Source organism: Oncorhynchus clarkii, chromosome 32 (assembly GCF_045791955.1).
Source record: "Oncorhynchus clarkii lewisi isolate Uvic-CL-2024 chromosome 32, UVic_Ocla_1.0, whole genome shotgun sequence".
In the NCBI taxonomy this organism is placed as follows: Eukaryota; Metazoa; Chordata; class Actinopteri; order Salmoniformes; family Salmonidae; genus Oncorhynchus; species Oncorhynchus clarkii.
This window is the reverse complement of record NC_092178.1, coordinates 14472118-14488750: the sequence shown is the minus strand read 5'-3', so window position 1 is coordinate 14488750 and position 16633 is coordinate 14472118. Positions and strand designations below refer to the sequence as shown.

Genomic DNA, 16633 nt, shown 5'->3' with positions numbered 1-16633 from the left:
TGTTGTAAGTGACATTTTAAAATGCCAGTGGATATCCAATACTTTGGCTTCTCTTAGATGTCAGGCCCTGGTTTTCTGTCTCTCTGTTGACTGCATGTGTGGCCAGCTGGCTATCAGTCGAGAAAATGGTCAAAGTGGTGTGTGTGTAAAAAACAAACAGGGTTTTATGATTTGAAGTGACTGGTTTATTTGCTTACGGTTTGAAGGAGATATTGATGTCAATTTACCACGAAACAAGGAATCATCCTACAGCATCCAGGTTTTCAAGAGGACAACAATTGTCTTCCGACAGGTGGAGTCTACGTGATGCTCAGTGCAGACTGATTCGTCACGCTATCTGACGGTATACCATGGAGGACATCAGTGTCAGGAATGTTTTTTTATTTTATTATCGGAAGTCACCATTTTGTAAAAATCCAGTAACATTTTACAGAATGAGGATAATACTGTGAAGTGTGACACAACTACCTAGAAAAGCATTGGTCAAGGTGCTATGGAAGGAGTACTTGAAATACTGTTTTTGATCATACTGTTGAGTCATTAACCCTATCCCACCAATATCCACAGGTGAGGATTTCCTTACTAATCAGCACCCTTAATTCATCAGTCAAGTACAAGGGAGTGAACCTGCAGACAGACACGTACATTACGGCATAATTGACATGAATGAGGATTCCCATTCTACTCTGTACATTCTTTTGTTCCTCTGTACCCGGAGAAGCTGAAGTGTCTCAGTTGGTGTTTGCAACTTCAGGATCGTAGGTTTGATTCCCGCTGAGGCCACCCATACAAAAACAAAATGTATGCATGCACTACTGTAAGTCGCTTTGGATAAACGTGTCTGCTAAATAGCATATTTTATTGGTAGCAGTCACAATTCACACATTCTGAATCAGCCTCCTCCCACACGTAAGTTATCACTTCGGTCTCATTCAGTTTCACATTGTTCTGTAGTTTTGATCGCCCTGAAAGCCCTCCACTCCCCCCAACAAAAAACAAGGACTCCATTCAATCCATAGTGCTGAAGAGACGCTTTTATAGCGCGATCAACAATTAAAGTCAATATTCCCGCGGTCGCTTCATACTGTATATCGGCTCAAACATTTTAAAACGGATCTTCATCGATAACTCGGCGATACAGATTGAACGGATCTTCATCGATAACTCGGAGATACAGATTGAATCCAGCTACAAAAAGAACAAACACTTCACAGAGAGTAGGATTAAAAACATATTTCCAGCAACATTCAGGGACAGGCCATTCTGATTGTCTGACTTCATTCCTCTCCACATTCCTGTCTCCAGTGTCTTCGACGTTACTCCTCCCTCCTGACAGTGGTATAACAGGAGTATTTTTCTTTAATTGTTTTAGTCCATCTTCCTTCTCTTCATCGTTGTGTGGAGAGAATGGCCAACTAAACTCCAACAGCCCCTAACCGGGTTAGATGCAGAAGGAGCCATTCACTTTTGAGTGTGCGTAGCAACTTGGTTGTCAGTTCTGGCCAACCTGCCGATCCTCAGAAGGATGACGGTGCCCTTAGAAACTGATCTAAGGTCAGATTTGACATTTCCCCTGTTTTGATTTAATATATAATTTGAGGTGGGTAAGCTGGTCCTAGACCTGTACCTAAGGGGAACCTCTAGCCGGAGTGGTAGCTCTCTCCTGGATGGTGTCCAGGCTGCGTCGGGGGCGGGTCGCCTCTCCTGTCACACCCTTACTAAGGTTAGACGTCAGGGCAGCATAGTGTACCTGCTTCATGTTCTCCTGCACCTCCGTCATAGCCCGTTTCAGAAGGTCTGCCTGCCCCTGAGAGAGAGAGTGGGAGAAGGGAGGATAGGAGAGCGAGCTGTTTGTCGGAGTTGGCTAATATGGAAACGGACTGGCACTGTTCTGTGGTATGTGGTTGTGTTTGGTCTGCTGTGCGTGACTGTGTGTAGAGTCACCTTCAGTATGGTGATGTTGTGTTTGGTCTGCTGTGCGTGACTGTGTGTAGAGTCACCTTCAATATGGTGATGTTCCAGCTGAAACTCTCCACAGCTCTGGTGACCTTACGATCCTTAAGCCCCTCCTTCACTGCAATGGAATGCAACGTCTCATGGAACTTCATGGCTAGGGGACGACACACTTATTAGCAATGTTGAACCTTTCCCTCTTTGTCAACCTCTCCAGGTCTTAACTAAGGTTCAAGACCGGCTCAGGTCTGTGGTTTGGTAGTGTCTGGTATTTGTGATTGAACGATCAAGTCTAAACCAGTCTATTACACTACACAGAGAAAGGTAGAGAGTTAAGAGATCTGAATACAAGAATAAGAAAGTGCATTGATTTTTTAAAAACTTTTAAAGGTAGTTTTACGGTTGACCCGAAATCTACAGTGTTTATCCGTGAATGCAATCTCTGCATTGTCTACAGTGAAATGTGCCTTTCTACAATGTGCCTTTGGTTTAATCCTGGCCTCAATTAAAGAGCGATAGATGGGGAAAGAGAACAAGAGAGATTCAAGTGACAGGCAGGCTCCTTGTCCTCTCTTCCCTCTGGCCAGATTGAGTATGTGTGGTGTTGTCACTTTCTCTGTCTGCCCCGGGACACTGTCACACTCTGTCACCATCTCCATGGAGACTAAGAAGTGGGTTAACGCAGAGCTCGCGCTGTAAGCTCCTAACCTGCTACGTAAAGTACCTTCCGTCCATAGCTGTATACCATCTAGTCAAAACCAGGGATAATCTGAGGGGACTTTTAAACACAGCATCCTGAGCAACACCACCGCCAACACAGACCTGAACACAACTCAGTATATTTTACTTCAATTTTCTCTCTCTCACACACACACAAAAACAACTCACTAACTTCAACATTCACTAGTACACAATTACGCAGAATTTGATATATACATTACACACACACACACCACATTGGCTGCCTGCCTGCCTGCCAGTGCAGTTGCTAGGCGACTTGAGGCTTGAGTGCCAGGGCATTCCGTTGTGTGCATGTTGTAAACGTTCCATTTCCCTGTGTAACCGAGTGTAACCGACAGAATGGAGAGAGAGAGAACATCGGCACTGGCCAGAACTCTGCCTGATACTGCCCAAACATCCAACCCCCCCCCCCCCCCCCCCCCCCCCCCCCCCTAAAAAAAAGTACCGAGCTCCTGGCCATCTATACCAGGTGGTGTCAAGGAAGGCTCAAAAATTGTCAAGATTCCAGCCACCCAAGCCATAGGCTGTTCTCTCTGCTACCACATGGCAAGCAGTACCAATGCACCTAGTCTGGAACCAACAAAAGCCTTGAACAGCTTCTACCCCCAAGCCATAAGGCTGCTAAACAAGTCTGCTAAATAGCTAATAAAATGGCTCCCGGACTACCTGCATTGAACCTTTCTTCCACTAACTCTCTTGCTTGGACTCTATCCACAAACTGGACTTACACACATGCTGCTGCTGCTGCTACTGTCTATCTGTCCTGTTGCCTAGTCACTTTACCGCTATGTACATACTGTATCTACCTCAATGACCTCGTACCCCTGCACATCAACTCGGTACTGGTACTCCCTGTATATAGCCATGGTATTTTTACTGGTTATTCGTTTTACACTGTGTATTTATCCCTCGTTTCACTATTTCTATTTTAACTCTATTGTTGGAAAAGGACCCATTTCACTGTTCGTTTAGACCTGGTGTTTACGAAGCATGTGACAAATAACATTATTTGATTTGACACAAACACACAATTTTCATTTTTCATATTTATCTGAGAATAAAGGGTTGAACTCAGGTGAGCTGAGAAAATCTCTGAGAGGAGACTGGGTGCAGACTCTGGGATAAAATCTCTGAGAGGAGACTGGGAGCAGACTCTGGGATAAAATCTCTGAGAGGAGACTGGGAGCAGACTCTGGGATAAAATCTCAGAGAGGAGACTGGGAGGAGACTGGGAGCAGACTGAGATAAAATCTCTGAGAGGAGACTCTGGGATAAAATCTCAGAGAGGAGACTGGGAGCAGACTCTGAGATAAAATCTCAGAGAGGAGACTGGGAGTAGACTCTGAGATAAAATCTCTGGGAGGAGACTGGGAGCAGACTCTGGGGTGTTTTGCCATATATACATAACCACTCCATTTTCTATAACCGGTCTTCCACTCTGAAATACATCCATTTATCAAACTTGTCATCCTTCCTCTAGCTATTAAGCCATTCATATATCTCTCGCTCTCTCTCTAAGCCTTATGGAACAACGGGGACTGTGAAGCAACACAAACACAGGCACAGACACATGCATACACACACAGATGATAACATACGCACTATACACACACACGTACACATGGATTTTGTACTGTAGTTATGTGGTAGTGGAGGAGTAGGGGCCTGAGGGCACACAGTGTGTTGTGAAATCTGTGAATGTATTGTAATGTTTTTAAAATTGCATAAACTGCCTTAATTTTGCAGGACCCTATGAAGACTAGCTGCTGCCTTGGCAACAGCTAATGTGGATCCATAATAAATACAAACACTAATCTACAGAGCCTTCAGAAAGTATTCACACCCTTTGCATTTTTCCACATTTAGTTGCATTACAAAGTGGGATTCAAATGAATGCCATTTTTTGTCAATGATCTACACAAAATACTAATCAAAGTGGAAGAAAAATTCTAACATTTTGTAAAAATGTATGGAAAATAAAACACTATCTTCATTAGATAAGTATTCAACCCCCTGAGTCAATACATGATAGAATCAATTTTGGCGGTGATCACAGCTGTGAGTTTTTCTGGGTAAGTCTCTAAGACAATTGAATTGTGCAACATTTGCCCATAATTCTTCTGTCAAGTTGGTTGTTGACCATTACTAGACAGCCATTTTCAGGTCTTGATGTATATTTTCATGTCAAATGTAACTCCGCCACTCAGGAACATTCACCAGCTTCTTGGTAGGCTACTTCAGTGTAGAGTTGGCCTTGTGTTTTAGGTTATTGTCCTGCTGAAACGTGAATTCACCTCCTATTGTCTGGTGGAAAGTAGACTGAACCAGGTTTTCCTCTAGGATTTTTCCTGTGCTTAGCTCCATTCCGTTTATTATTATTATTATATATTATTATTATTATTTTTATCCTTAAACTCCCATTCTTTAATGATTACAAGCATACCCATAACATGATGCAGCCACCACTATGCTTGCAAATATTAAGAGTGGTACTCAGTAATGTGCTGTATTGAATTTGCCCCAAGCATAACACTTTGTATTCAGGACAACAAGTTAATTGCTTTGGCACATGTATTGCAGTATTACTGCTTTGTTGCAAACAGGATGCATGTTTTGGAATATTTTTATTCTGTACAGGCTTCCTTCTTTTCCCTCTGTCAATTAGGTTATTATTGTGGAGTAACTACAATGTTGTTGATCCATCCTCAGTTTTCTCCTTTCACAGCCATTAAACTCTGTAACTATTGGCCTCATGGTGAAATCCCTGAGCAGTTTCCTTCCTCTCCGGCAACGGAGTTTGGAAGGACGCCTGTATCTTTGTAGTGACTGAGTGCATTGATACATCATCCAAAGTGTAATTAATAACTTCATTTTGCTCAAAGCGGTATTCAGTGTCTGCTTTTACATGTTTTTACCCATCTACCACTAGTTGCCCTGCTTTGCGAGGCATTGGAAAACCTCCCTGGTCTTTGTGGTTGAATTCACTGCTCAAGTGAAGGACCTTACAGATACTTGTATGTGTGGGGTACAGAGATGAGGTAGTCATTCAAAAATCATGTTAAACACTATTATTGCACACAGAGTGAGTCCATGAAAAATGTATTATGTGACTTGTTAAGCACAGTTCTGCTTGTGAACTTATTTAGGCTTGTCATAACAAAGGGGTTGAATACTTAAGACATTTCAGCTTTCCATTTCAAATGAATTTGTAAACATTTTGACATAATGGTGTAGACCAGTGACACAAAATCTCAATGTCATTTTAAATTCAGGCTGTAACACATGTGGAAGAAGTCAAGGGGTGTGAATACAGTTCCCCCTCATCAATCTACACACAATGACAAAGCAATATCTGTTTTTTAGAATTGTTGGCATTTTTTGTTGTTGAAATATCACACTTGCATAAGTATACAGACCTTTTACTCAGTACTTTGGTAGAGATTACAGCGTTGAGTTTCTCCTATAGAGCTCCATTTTTATGGAATCTTCTGCCTACCCATGTGAGAGACGCAGACTCGGTCTCAACCTTAAGTCTTTACTGAAGACTCATATGGGTCATATGATTGAGTGTAGTCTGGCCCAGGAATGTGAAGGTGAACGGAAAGGCACTGGAACAACAAACCGCCCTTGCTGTCTCTGCCTGGCCGGTTCCCATCTCTCCACTGGGATTCTCTGCCTCTAACCCTATTACAGGGGCTGAGTCACTGGCTTACTGGTGCTCTTTCATGCCGTCCCTAGGAGGGGTGCGTCACTTGAGTGGGTTGTGTCACTGACATGATCTTCCTGTCTGGGTTGGCGCCCCCCGTTGGGTTGTGCCGTGGCGGAGATCTTTGTGGGCTATACTCGGCCTTGTCTCAAGATGGTAAGTTGGTGGTTGAAGATATCCCTCTAGTGGTGTGGGGGCTGTGCTTTGGCAAAGTGGGTGTGGTTATATCCTTCCTGTTTGGCCCTGTCCGGGGGTATCATCGAATGGGGCCACAGTGTCTCCTGACCCCTCCTGTCTCAGCCTCTAGTATTTATGCTGCAGTAGTTTGTGTGTCGGGGGGCTAGGGTCAGTTTGTTATATCTGGAGTACTTCTCCTGTCTTATCCGGTGTCCTGTGTGAATTTAAGTATGCTCTGTCTAATTCTCTCTTTCTTTCTCTCTCTCTCGGAGGACCTGAGCCCTAGGACCATGCCTCAGGACTACCTGGCATGATGACTCCTTGCTGTCCCCAGTCCACCTGGCTGTGCTGCTGCTCCAGTTTCAACTGTTCTGCCTGCGGCTATGGAACCCTGACCTGTTCACCGGACTTGCGACCTGTCGCAGACCTGCTGTTTTCAACTCTCTAGAGACAGCAGGAGCTGTAGAGAGACTCTTAATGATCTGCTATGAAAAGCCAACTGACATTTACTCCTGAGGTGCTGACTTGTTGCACCCTCGACAACTACTGTGATTATTATTACTTGACCATGCTGGTCATTTATGAACATTTGAACATCTTGGCCATGTTCTGTTATCTCCACCCGGCACAGCCAGAAGAGGACTGGCCACCCCTCATAGCCTGGTTTCGTCCTAGGTTTTGGCCTTTCTAGGGAGTTTTTCCTAGCCACCGTGCTTCTACACCTGCATTGCTTGCTGTTTGGGGTTTTAGGCTGGGTTTCTGTACAGCACTTTGAGATATCAGCTGATTTTAGAAGGGCTACATAAATAAAATGTATTTGAGTCTTATTGGGTATGATGTTACAAGCTTGCCACACCTGTATTTGGGGAGTTTCTCCCATTCTTCTCTGCAGATCCTCTCAGGCTCTTTCAGGTTGGATGGGGAGCGTCGATGCACAGCTATTTTCAGGTCTCTCCAGATGTTTGATCAGGTTCAAGTCCGGGCTCTGGCTGGGCTGCTCGAGGACATTCAGAGACTTGTCCTGAAGCCACTCCTGCATTGTCTTGCCCGTGTGCTTACGGTCATTGTCCTGTTTGAAGGTGAACCTTCACCCCAGTCTGAGGTCTTGAGCACTCTGGAGCAGGTTTTCATCAAGGATCTCTCTGTACTTTGCTCCGTTCATCTTTCCTGCAATCCTGACAAGACTCCCATTCCCTGCCACTGAAAAACATCCCCACAGCATGATGCTGCCACCACTATGCTTCACCGTAGGGATGGTGCCAGGTTTCCTCCAGATGTGATGCTTGGCATTCCGGCCAAAGAATTCAATCTTGGTTTCATCAGACCAGAGAATCTTGTTTCTCATGGTCTGAGAGTGTTTTTTGGCAAAATCCAAGTGGGCATGTGCTTTTTAATGAGGAGTGGCATCCGTCTGGACACTCTACCATAAAGGCCTGATTGGTGGAGTGCTGCAGAGATGGTTGTCCTTCTGGAGCTTTCTCCCATTTCCACAGAGGAACTCAGTGACCATCAGGTTCTTGGTCACCTCCCTGACCAAGACCCTTATCCCCTGATTGCTCAGTTTGGTCGGGCAGCCAAAGTCCAGGTGGTTCCAAACTTCTTCCATTTAAGAATGATATAGACAGGTGTGTGCCTTTCCAAATCATGTCCAATCAATAAAATTAACCACAGGTGGACTCCAATGAAGTTGTAGAAATATCAAGGATGATCAATAGAAACAGGATGCACCTGAGCTCAATTTTGAGTCCCATAGCAAAGGGTCTGAATACTTACGTAAATAAGGTATGTTTTTTTATTTCTAAAAACCTGTTTTCACTTTGTCATTATGGGGTATTATGTGATTGATGCCAAGTTGTCAGCCGTCCCATGATGCCCAGCAAGCAGTCACTGCAGGGTAAACAAACCTTGCTCTGCCAAGTTACACCACGAGACTGATCTAAGGTCAGTTTTGTATTTCCATCCCTATTGGTTAAGGATGAGACTTGGGGAGGATAAACTGATTATTGACCTGTACTCAGAGCTTATGCCAACACAAACTACATAAATCAAGAGCTTAGTCAATAAATAAACTAATCTAATATTAACATATGGACAAATCTCCCTCAGAGCCAAGATGAAAATAGTTCCTGTGATGGATGAGGTAGAGACATGGTGTGCGTTCCAAATGGCCCATAGGACTCTGGTCAAAAGTAGTGCACTATATAGGGAATAGGGTGCCATTTGAGACAACCATGGAAGTCTCAGCAGACTAAAGGCTTCAGGCTGTTGTTGATGAGGTCTTAGCAGGAGAGTCGGTGGGCAGGGCCTGTAGGCAAGTCTTTCACACGACTACCGGACTGCTGACCTGGAGTCAGATCACTGAAGAAAACAATCGTGCTCTCTAACCACCTAACTGGCCATAGCCAACTCCAATTTCATCACTGTTGATGTTGCTTTGAGTCACGTGATGAGGCCTGCCTCTCTCTCTCTCAATTCAATTTAAGGGCTTTATAGGCATGGGAAACATATGTTTACATTGCCAAAGCAAGTGAAATAGATAATAAACAAATGTGAAATTAACAATACAAAAATGTACAGTAAACATTACACTCACAGAAGTTCCAAAAGAATAAAGACATTTAAAATGTCATGTGTGCAAATAGTTAAAGTACAAAAGGGAAAATAAATAAACATTTATAGGTTGTATTTACAATGGTGTTTGTTCTTCACTGGTTGCCCTTTTCTTGTGGCAACAGGTCACATATATCGCTGCTGTGATGGCACACTGTGGAATTTCACCCAATAGATATCGGAGTTGATCAAAATTGGGTATGTTTTTCAAAATATTTGTGGGTCTGTGTGATATGTGTCTCTAATATGATGACTCCTTGCTGTCCCCAGTCCACCTGGCTGTGCTGCTGCTCCAGTTTCAACTGTTCTGCCTGCGGCTATGGAACCCTGACCTGTTCATTTGGCAGAAGGTTAGGAAGTGCAGCTCAGTTTCCACCTCATTTTGTGGGCACTGTGCATATAGGCCGTTGAGAAGACAGACTTTCTCAATAGCAGGTGTAGCGCAGGTCAACTAATGTTGAATACTTACCGTTACTAGTGAGATTCCAGTAACCAATCATATTATACTATATTGCTATTCATATGGTTAAGTCGACAGCTATTACAAATCAGCTGTGAGAAGCTGTATGACGAGCAGTTTATTTTGAGCCAATCAAAACTCAGTATTCTCTAAGTCGCTCTACTAAAAACTCACATTATACACAAGTTGGTGCCATAGTTCTGAAAAAAAAGCTTGAACGGAATGTGCAGAGCTTCCACTATTCCATGGAAGAAAAAGTTTCAATTTGTGAGAAGTTGTATAAAACTGAACTGAACAGAGAGAACTGGATATTAACACGTATCTATACAGACTGTGGGGAATGAGGGAAAGATTGACGCCAGGATTTGGTCCGTTTTTTTTGAGTATGGATTTAGTTCCACCAAGGATGGCGAGCCGCCCGAACCCAGGACATCAATAAGAAGATTTGTTTTCCTTGGAGAACACTGAATTTGCACTGCCATACTACGTTGTGGTGGGACTTTTCTTGCAAGACATCAATCATTGCAGTGGGATTGTTATAAGCACATGCTATACTTAAACACCTGACAGTGTTGATTGTTAGGAACAGTCACTCACATTTAATTCCATCTCATAGAGGTTTATAAGTCAGTATTTGTGAATTGGGTTGGGTTTTTCCTGTGGATTCAAGTTTATTGTATTGCTATTGAACATTGAAATCTGAGAGACCCTCAGATTAAGATAGAGCTGGGTGCATCCTAGTAAACTATAGGCAGGACATATGGCTGATACTGTATCTAAGTGTTATTGATGTTTTTCATTCACATTCAGCTCATTGAACACATTTCACATCAATATTTCCTCAAGGTGATTCATTTTCTGTAAGTATTGTTATTTACTAAATACAAGCTGGCGTTCTTTCCCTAAATTATTCAGTTGTGTGGTTTTCATTTCTCCCTACTGCTCCAGTAGAGAACCCAACTGGTCCAATAGAGAACCCAACTGGTCCAATAGAGAACCCAACTGGTCCAGTAGAGAACCCAACTGGTCCAGTAGAGAACCCAACTGGTCCAGTAGAGAACCCAACTGGTCCAATAGAGAACCCAACTGGTCCAATAGAGAACCCAACTGGTCCAGTAGAGAACCCAACTGGTCCAATAAAGAACCCAACTGGTCCAATAGAGAACCCAACTGGTCCAGTAGAGAACCCAACTGGTCCAGTAGAGAACCCAACTGGTCCAATAGAGAACCCAACTGGTCCAATAGAGAACGCAACTGGTCCAATAGAGAACCCAACTGCTCCAGTAGAGAACCCAACTGGTCCAGTAGAGAACCCAACTGGTCCAGTAGAGAACCCAACTGGTCCAATAGAGAACCCAACTGGTCCAGTAGAGAACCCAACTGGTCCAGTAGAGAACCCAACTGGTCCAGTAGAGAACCCAACTGGTCCAATAGAGAACCCAACTGGTCCAATAGAGAACCCAACTGGTCCAGTAGAGAACCCAACTGGTCCAGTAGAGAACCCAACTGGTCCAGTAGAGAACCCAACTGCTCCAGTAGAGAACCCAACTGGTCCAGTAGAGAACCCAACTGGTCCAGTAGAGAACCCAACTGGTCCAGTAGAGAACCCAACTGCTCCAGTAGAGAACCCAACTGGTCCAATAGAGAACCCAACTGGTCCAGTAGAGAACCCAACTGGTCCAATAGAGAACCCAACTGGTCCAGTAGAGAACCCAACTGGTCCAGTAGAGAACCCAACTGGTCCAATAGAGAACCCAACTGCTCCAGTAGAGAACCCAACTGCTCCAGTAGAGAACCCAACTGGTCCAATAGAGAACCCAACTGGTCCAGTAGAGAACCCAACTGGTCCAGTAGAGAACCCAACTGGTCCAGTAGAGAACCCAACTGCTCCAATAGAGAACCCAACTGGTCCAATAGAGAACCCAACTGGTCCAGTAGAGAACCCAGCTGGTCCAATATAAAACCCAACTGGTCCAATAGAGAACCCAACTGGTACAATAGAGAACCCAACTGGTCCAGTAGAGAACCCAACTGGTCCAGTAGAGAACCCAACTGGTCCAGTAGAGAACCCAACTGCTCCAATAGAGAACCTAACTGGTCCAATAGAGTTTAAGCTTAAACATACAGTAGCCCATAGTGTTAAGCAATTGTTACACAAGGCTATGCTTGACGCAGATGAAGGAGATAGATGGGCTCATAGAATTACATTCAGGAGGCTGTGCAGCGAAGATTGCTAAGGTCCTACACCTATTTGTTTGGTGCATTTCTCTATGGGTGTTTGTGTGGGTTCAGATTCTACATTGGTTCTAAGTTGATTCTACTGTGGTATTTCACCCAATAGATATTTAACAAAATTGGATTTGTTTTCAATTTCTTTGTGGGTCTGTGTAATCTGAGGGAAATATGTGTCTCTAATATGGTCTCTCTCTCTCTCACCTGTTGTCTGTATCTGTAGGATCCTGTCGTAGACTCCGTCTGACAGCTCCATCACTGCTCTGCTCGCCTGGATCATCTGTAGACAGAGTACACAAGATCAGTCTATTATTCACACACACACACACACACACACACACACACACACACACACACACATCAAAATAACAAACATTTAATTAATAACCCCAGAGAGATTCAGACCCCACGTCTGATTAACTAAACACTTCTCGCTGCAATGCCTTTTGGGACACGACCCCACTTTGTGAGTCTGGTGTTCGACAAATGAGGATGAACACTACTGCTCCTAGGGGTCTGTCCAGATCCCCCCCCCCACACACACACAGCTTCCTCCCATTCATTTCTCCCCCAAGCATTCAAGTGAAGGCGTGAGATCCACTTAGCGAAATAAGATGCTCATTTATGCTAATGCTATTCAGGGCCATGGTGAGCTCTCCCTCACTGATTCATCAGGAATGAGGATCACTCTCAAATCACACACACACACACAGAAGCACGCATACATGTGCAACACATACACACACATCAATTTCTCAACTGGAAATTTCTTTGCGCTTGTTTAACATTGAAAAATGACCCACACTAAATTAAAGTGTCACATTTTTTCACGTTGAGATTTTTTATCATTATTCAAAATGGAATGAAAAGAGGCATCGTTATCTCCCGTGAAGACATGGTGAACTCTCCCTCACTCTGATTCATCAGGAATGAGGATGCACTCGCAAAGAGCACACACACACACATTCTACTTTGGGGGCGTCTACGAAAGTAATCACTTTTAAATTGAATCAGTGTCATGGTGGCAGGGAGAGAGAGGGAAGTAGAGAAAGAGGTTAAAAACAAGTCAAAGAATCAATCAACTTATAACCTGCACAACTATTGTCAATGGAAACCCAAAGCGCTACATAAATAAAATGTGAAGGATTGACTAGGTTTGATTGATCCTCACCGTTTCGTAGGTGGAGACCACCCTGCGTAGGACGTCCGGCAGGGGTCCTTGGGGCTCCATGGAGGGGTACTGCTCCCTCAGCTCAAAGAGCATCAGGGGGTCCCCATCGGCCCCCACCACACGGGATCCCAGGGCCAATACACACTGCATGAGATTAGCCACCGCTGACACCCCACACAGCTCCCTGAACACTGCCACCGAGTTCTACAGGGACAGAGAGAGATACAGAGGGTCGGGGGGTTTATGCAAAACACACACCCACACAGCTATATAAAAACACACACACAGACACACACACATACTGCTTGTCCTGTATTAGTGATGTAGTGTTCTGTGGATCATACTGTAATCCTCTACTAAGCGATTAGTTGCTGTGGTTTAATCATGGAACAAACTGTGACATGGTTTCCTGGGATACCATCACTGAGAACATCTGATTGAATTAGAGAAGCTTTATTGGGAGATGGTTAACGGGACAACCACAAAGCCTGTCGTACTATTGGGGTCATTGAACCACTAAAATCCAATCAGTTTTATTTAACAGCACAGGTTAGTGTTTTTCATCATGAAACCTAACCCTAACCTTAACCACACTGTTAACTCTAATGCCTAACCCTAACCTTAACCACACTGTTAACTCTAATGCCTAACCCTAACCTTAACCACACGGTTAACTCTAATGCCTAACCCTAACATTAAATTATGACCAATAAATCACATACATTTTTACAATATAGATTAAAAAAAAAAATATCTTCATGATGTCATGGTGCTTGCCTTCAGTGTTTACTTCTGTTTAGGTGTGTGTGTGTTTCAAGACTGTGTGTGTGTGTGTTTCAAGACTGTGTGTGTGTGTCTGTGTGTGTGTCTGTGTGTGTGTGTGTGTGTGTGTGTGTGTTTCAAGACTGTGTGTGTGAGAGAGAGTGTGTGTGCGAGAGAGAGTGTGAGAGTGTGTGTGTGTGTGTGTGTTTCAAGACTGTGTGTGTGAGAGAGAGTGTGTGTGTGTGTTTCAAGACTGTGTGTGTGAGAGAGAGTGTGTGAGTGTGTTCATGGCCTCTTTGCATTAGTGCATCAGTCTACTACATCAGGGTGGCATCATAGTCTGATGACTCATAGCATGAATCCCAGGTATCTCCAGCCTAAACACATCAGAGGTCCTTAACATCACTTAGACAGCCAGACTAAATGCTTATGTAACCGATGTGAAATGGCTAGCTAGTTAGCGATGGTGCGTGCTAATAGCGTTTCAATCATCACTTGCTCTGAGACCTTGAAGGAGTTGTTCCCCTTGCTCAGCAAGGGCTGTGGCTTTTGTGGCGTGATGGGTAACGATGCTTCAAGGGTGACTGTTGTCTGTGTGCAGAGGGTCCCTGGTTCGAGCCCAGGTAGGGGTGAAGAGAGGGGCGGAAGCTATACTGTTACACTTACAGGGACCATCACCTTACCATCAGCTTACCATAACCATAACCTGTCAGTCTAAAGCAGATCTTCAGAGATCAGGCCACTCCGCCACCGCCACTCAGTCTCAACCTGTTGATGTCTGTTTTTTTTATTGAACCTTTATTTAACTAGGCAAGTCAGTTGATGTCTCTGGAGGAATGATCAGCCATCTTTATGGTCATAGTTTAGTGATCACTGAGATGAACCCAACCCATGGAGGTTTCAATCTACCATTCTGAGTTAGACATCATCTGTTGTGAATACAGGTATACAGGCATTTCAGTCATGAAATGTGAAAATTGTGATTGATAAATTACTGTTTATCCTTCCGCCTCACCTGCATGTTCTCCCGCAGGTCCGTGGCCTCCTTCAGTTGCGGGCCGGCCATTTTGAAAACCTCGTCCACTTCTTTGATCCCCAGGTCCCGGAGTGCAGCGTAGTCCCTCCCTCGCCTCGCCTTCCGCACAGACAGCCCCCGCTTGTAGGGCTTTCCCCCTCCTCTCCGGTTGGTGAGGGCCACATGGACGAACAGCATGGCGTACGGGAGGTCCTCCCCCATCAGTGACTGTAATGGTATGTGCCGGTAGCCTGGCTGTAGGCACTCCAGGGGAATGGTGTACTGACCTGTGGTAAAACGGGGGATTACAAATGATGTACAAGAGTGTTAGACAATGAAATGACCATGAGAAGATAGTGAATGTTCACTCACTCTTTAACTGCTACCAAGTGTTCTTTATCTTAGCTAGTGATACTTGCTTGTGAGCTAGCAATAATCTTCACATGGCTGAAAGGTTGTTGTAGTATCAAATCAAATATTTATTGGCTTCAGACAAGCTCAACCAAAAGCAGACTGGACACCGGACTAGTAGTCAGTGCAGAGCTGACCTTCGCCCTCCCTCCACTACTAACCTATGAACTCGTCCCCTATGAATTCGTCATCCAGCACCACGAAGCGCACCATGGCCAGCTCTGGCAGGTTGATCTGGAACTCAAAGCTCTCGTCAAAGATGGGGTTGTCTCCGTTCTGCATCACCGTGCGGGTGCGGCGCTCGGCACAGTCGGCAGGGATACCGTGGATCTCCACGTAGACGTACGGGTCCACCACATCTCCTTTAGCTCCAGAACCCCTCGGACGGGGCAGGTTCTGACCACTGATCACCTGCATGGATGGATCCGGTTTAGTGATTGATTGATTTATTTTATTTGTTTGATTGATGCAGGTGTACTGAATAATGGAACCAATACCATTCAACCACTAAGAGAAGTGTACTGAATAACGGAACCAATAACATTCAATCATTAAGAGAAGTGTACTGAATAATGGAACCAATACCATTCAACCACTAAGAGAAGTGTACTGAATAACGGAACCAATAACATTCAATCATTAAGAGAAGTGTACTGAATAATGGAACCAATACCATTCAACCACTAAGAGAAGTGTACTGAATAACGGAACCAATACCATTCAACCATTAAGAGAAGTGTACTGAATAACGGAACCAATACCATTCAACCACTAAGAGAAGTGTACTGAATAACGGAACCAATAACATTCAATCATTAAGAGAAGTGTACTGAATAATGGAACCAATACCATTCAACCACTAAGAGAAGTGTACTGAATAACGGAACCAATACCATTCAACCATTAAGAGAAGTGTACTGAATAACGGAACCAATACCATTCAACCACTAAGAGAAGTGTACTGAATAACAGAACCAATACCATTCAACCACTAAGAGAAGTGTACTGAATAACTGAACCAATACCATTCAACCATTAAGAGAAGTGTACTGAATAGCGGAACCAATACCATTCAACCACTAAGAGAAGTGTACTGAATAACGGAACCAATACCATTCAACCATTAAGAGAAGTGTACTGAATATCGGAACCAATAGCATTCAACCACTAAGAGAAGTGTACTGAATAACGGAACCAATACCATTCAACCATTAAGAGAAGTGTACTGAATAACGGAACCAATACCATTCAACCACTAAGAGAAGTGTACTGAATAATGGAACCAATACCATTCAACCATTAAGAGAAGTGTACTGAATAACTGAACCAATACCATTCAACCATTAAGGAGCCAACAAGCCAGGCAGTGAATAGGAGCCTCCATTAAACAGATGT

The 16633-nt window shown here is 44.0% G+C and overlaps 1 protein-coding gene across 2 annotated transcripts in view; it reads right to left on the bottom strand.

Moving 5' to 3' along the window:
- Positions 1-1352: 1352 nt before the first annotated feature.
- The window catches only part of LOC139391624 (inactive phospholipase C-like protein 2), a 40599-nt gene continuing 25318 nt past the window's right edge, over positions 1353-16633 (bottom strand). For both annotated transcript variants that reach the window (XM_071139002.1, XM_071139001.1), the window contains exons 7-12: positions 15400-15649; positions 14828-15114; positions 13051-13254; positions 12084-12159; positions 2001-2110; positions 1353-1807 (exon numbers count right to left, since the gene is read on the bottom strand). In XM_071139002.1, the coding sequence (XP_070995103.1) occupies positions 1628-1807; positions 2001-2110; positions 12084-12159; positions 13051-13254; positions 14828-15114; positions 15400-15649 (1107 nt within the window). In that variant the 3' untranslated portion in view covers positions 1353-1627. The remainder of the gene's footprint in view (positions 1808-2000; positions 2111-12083; positions 12160-13050; positions 13255-14827; positions 15115-15399; positions 15650-16633) is intronic.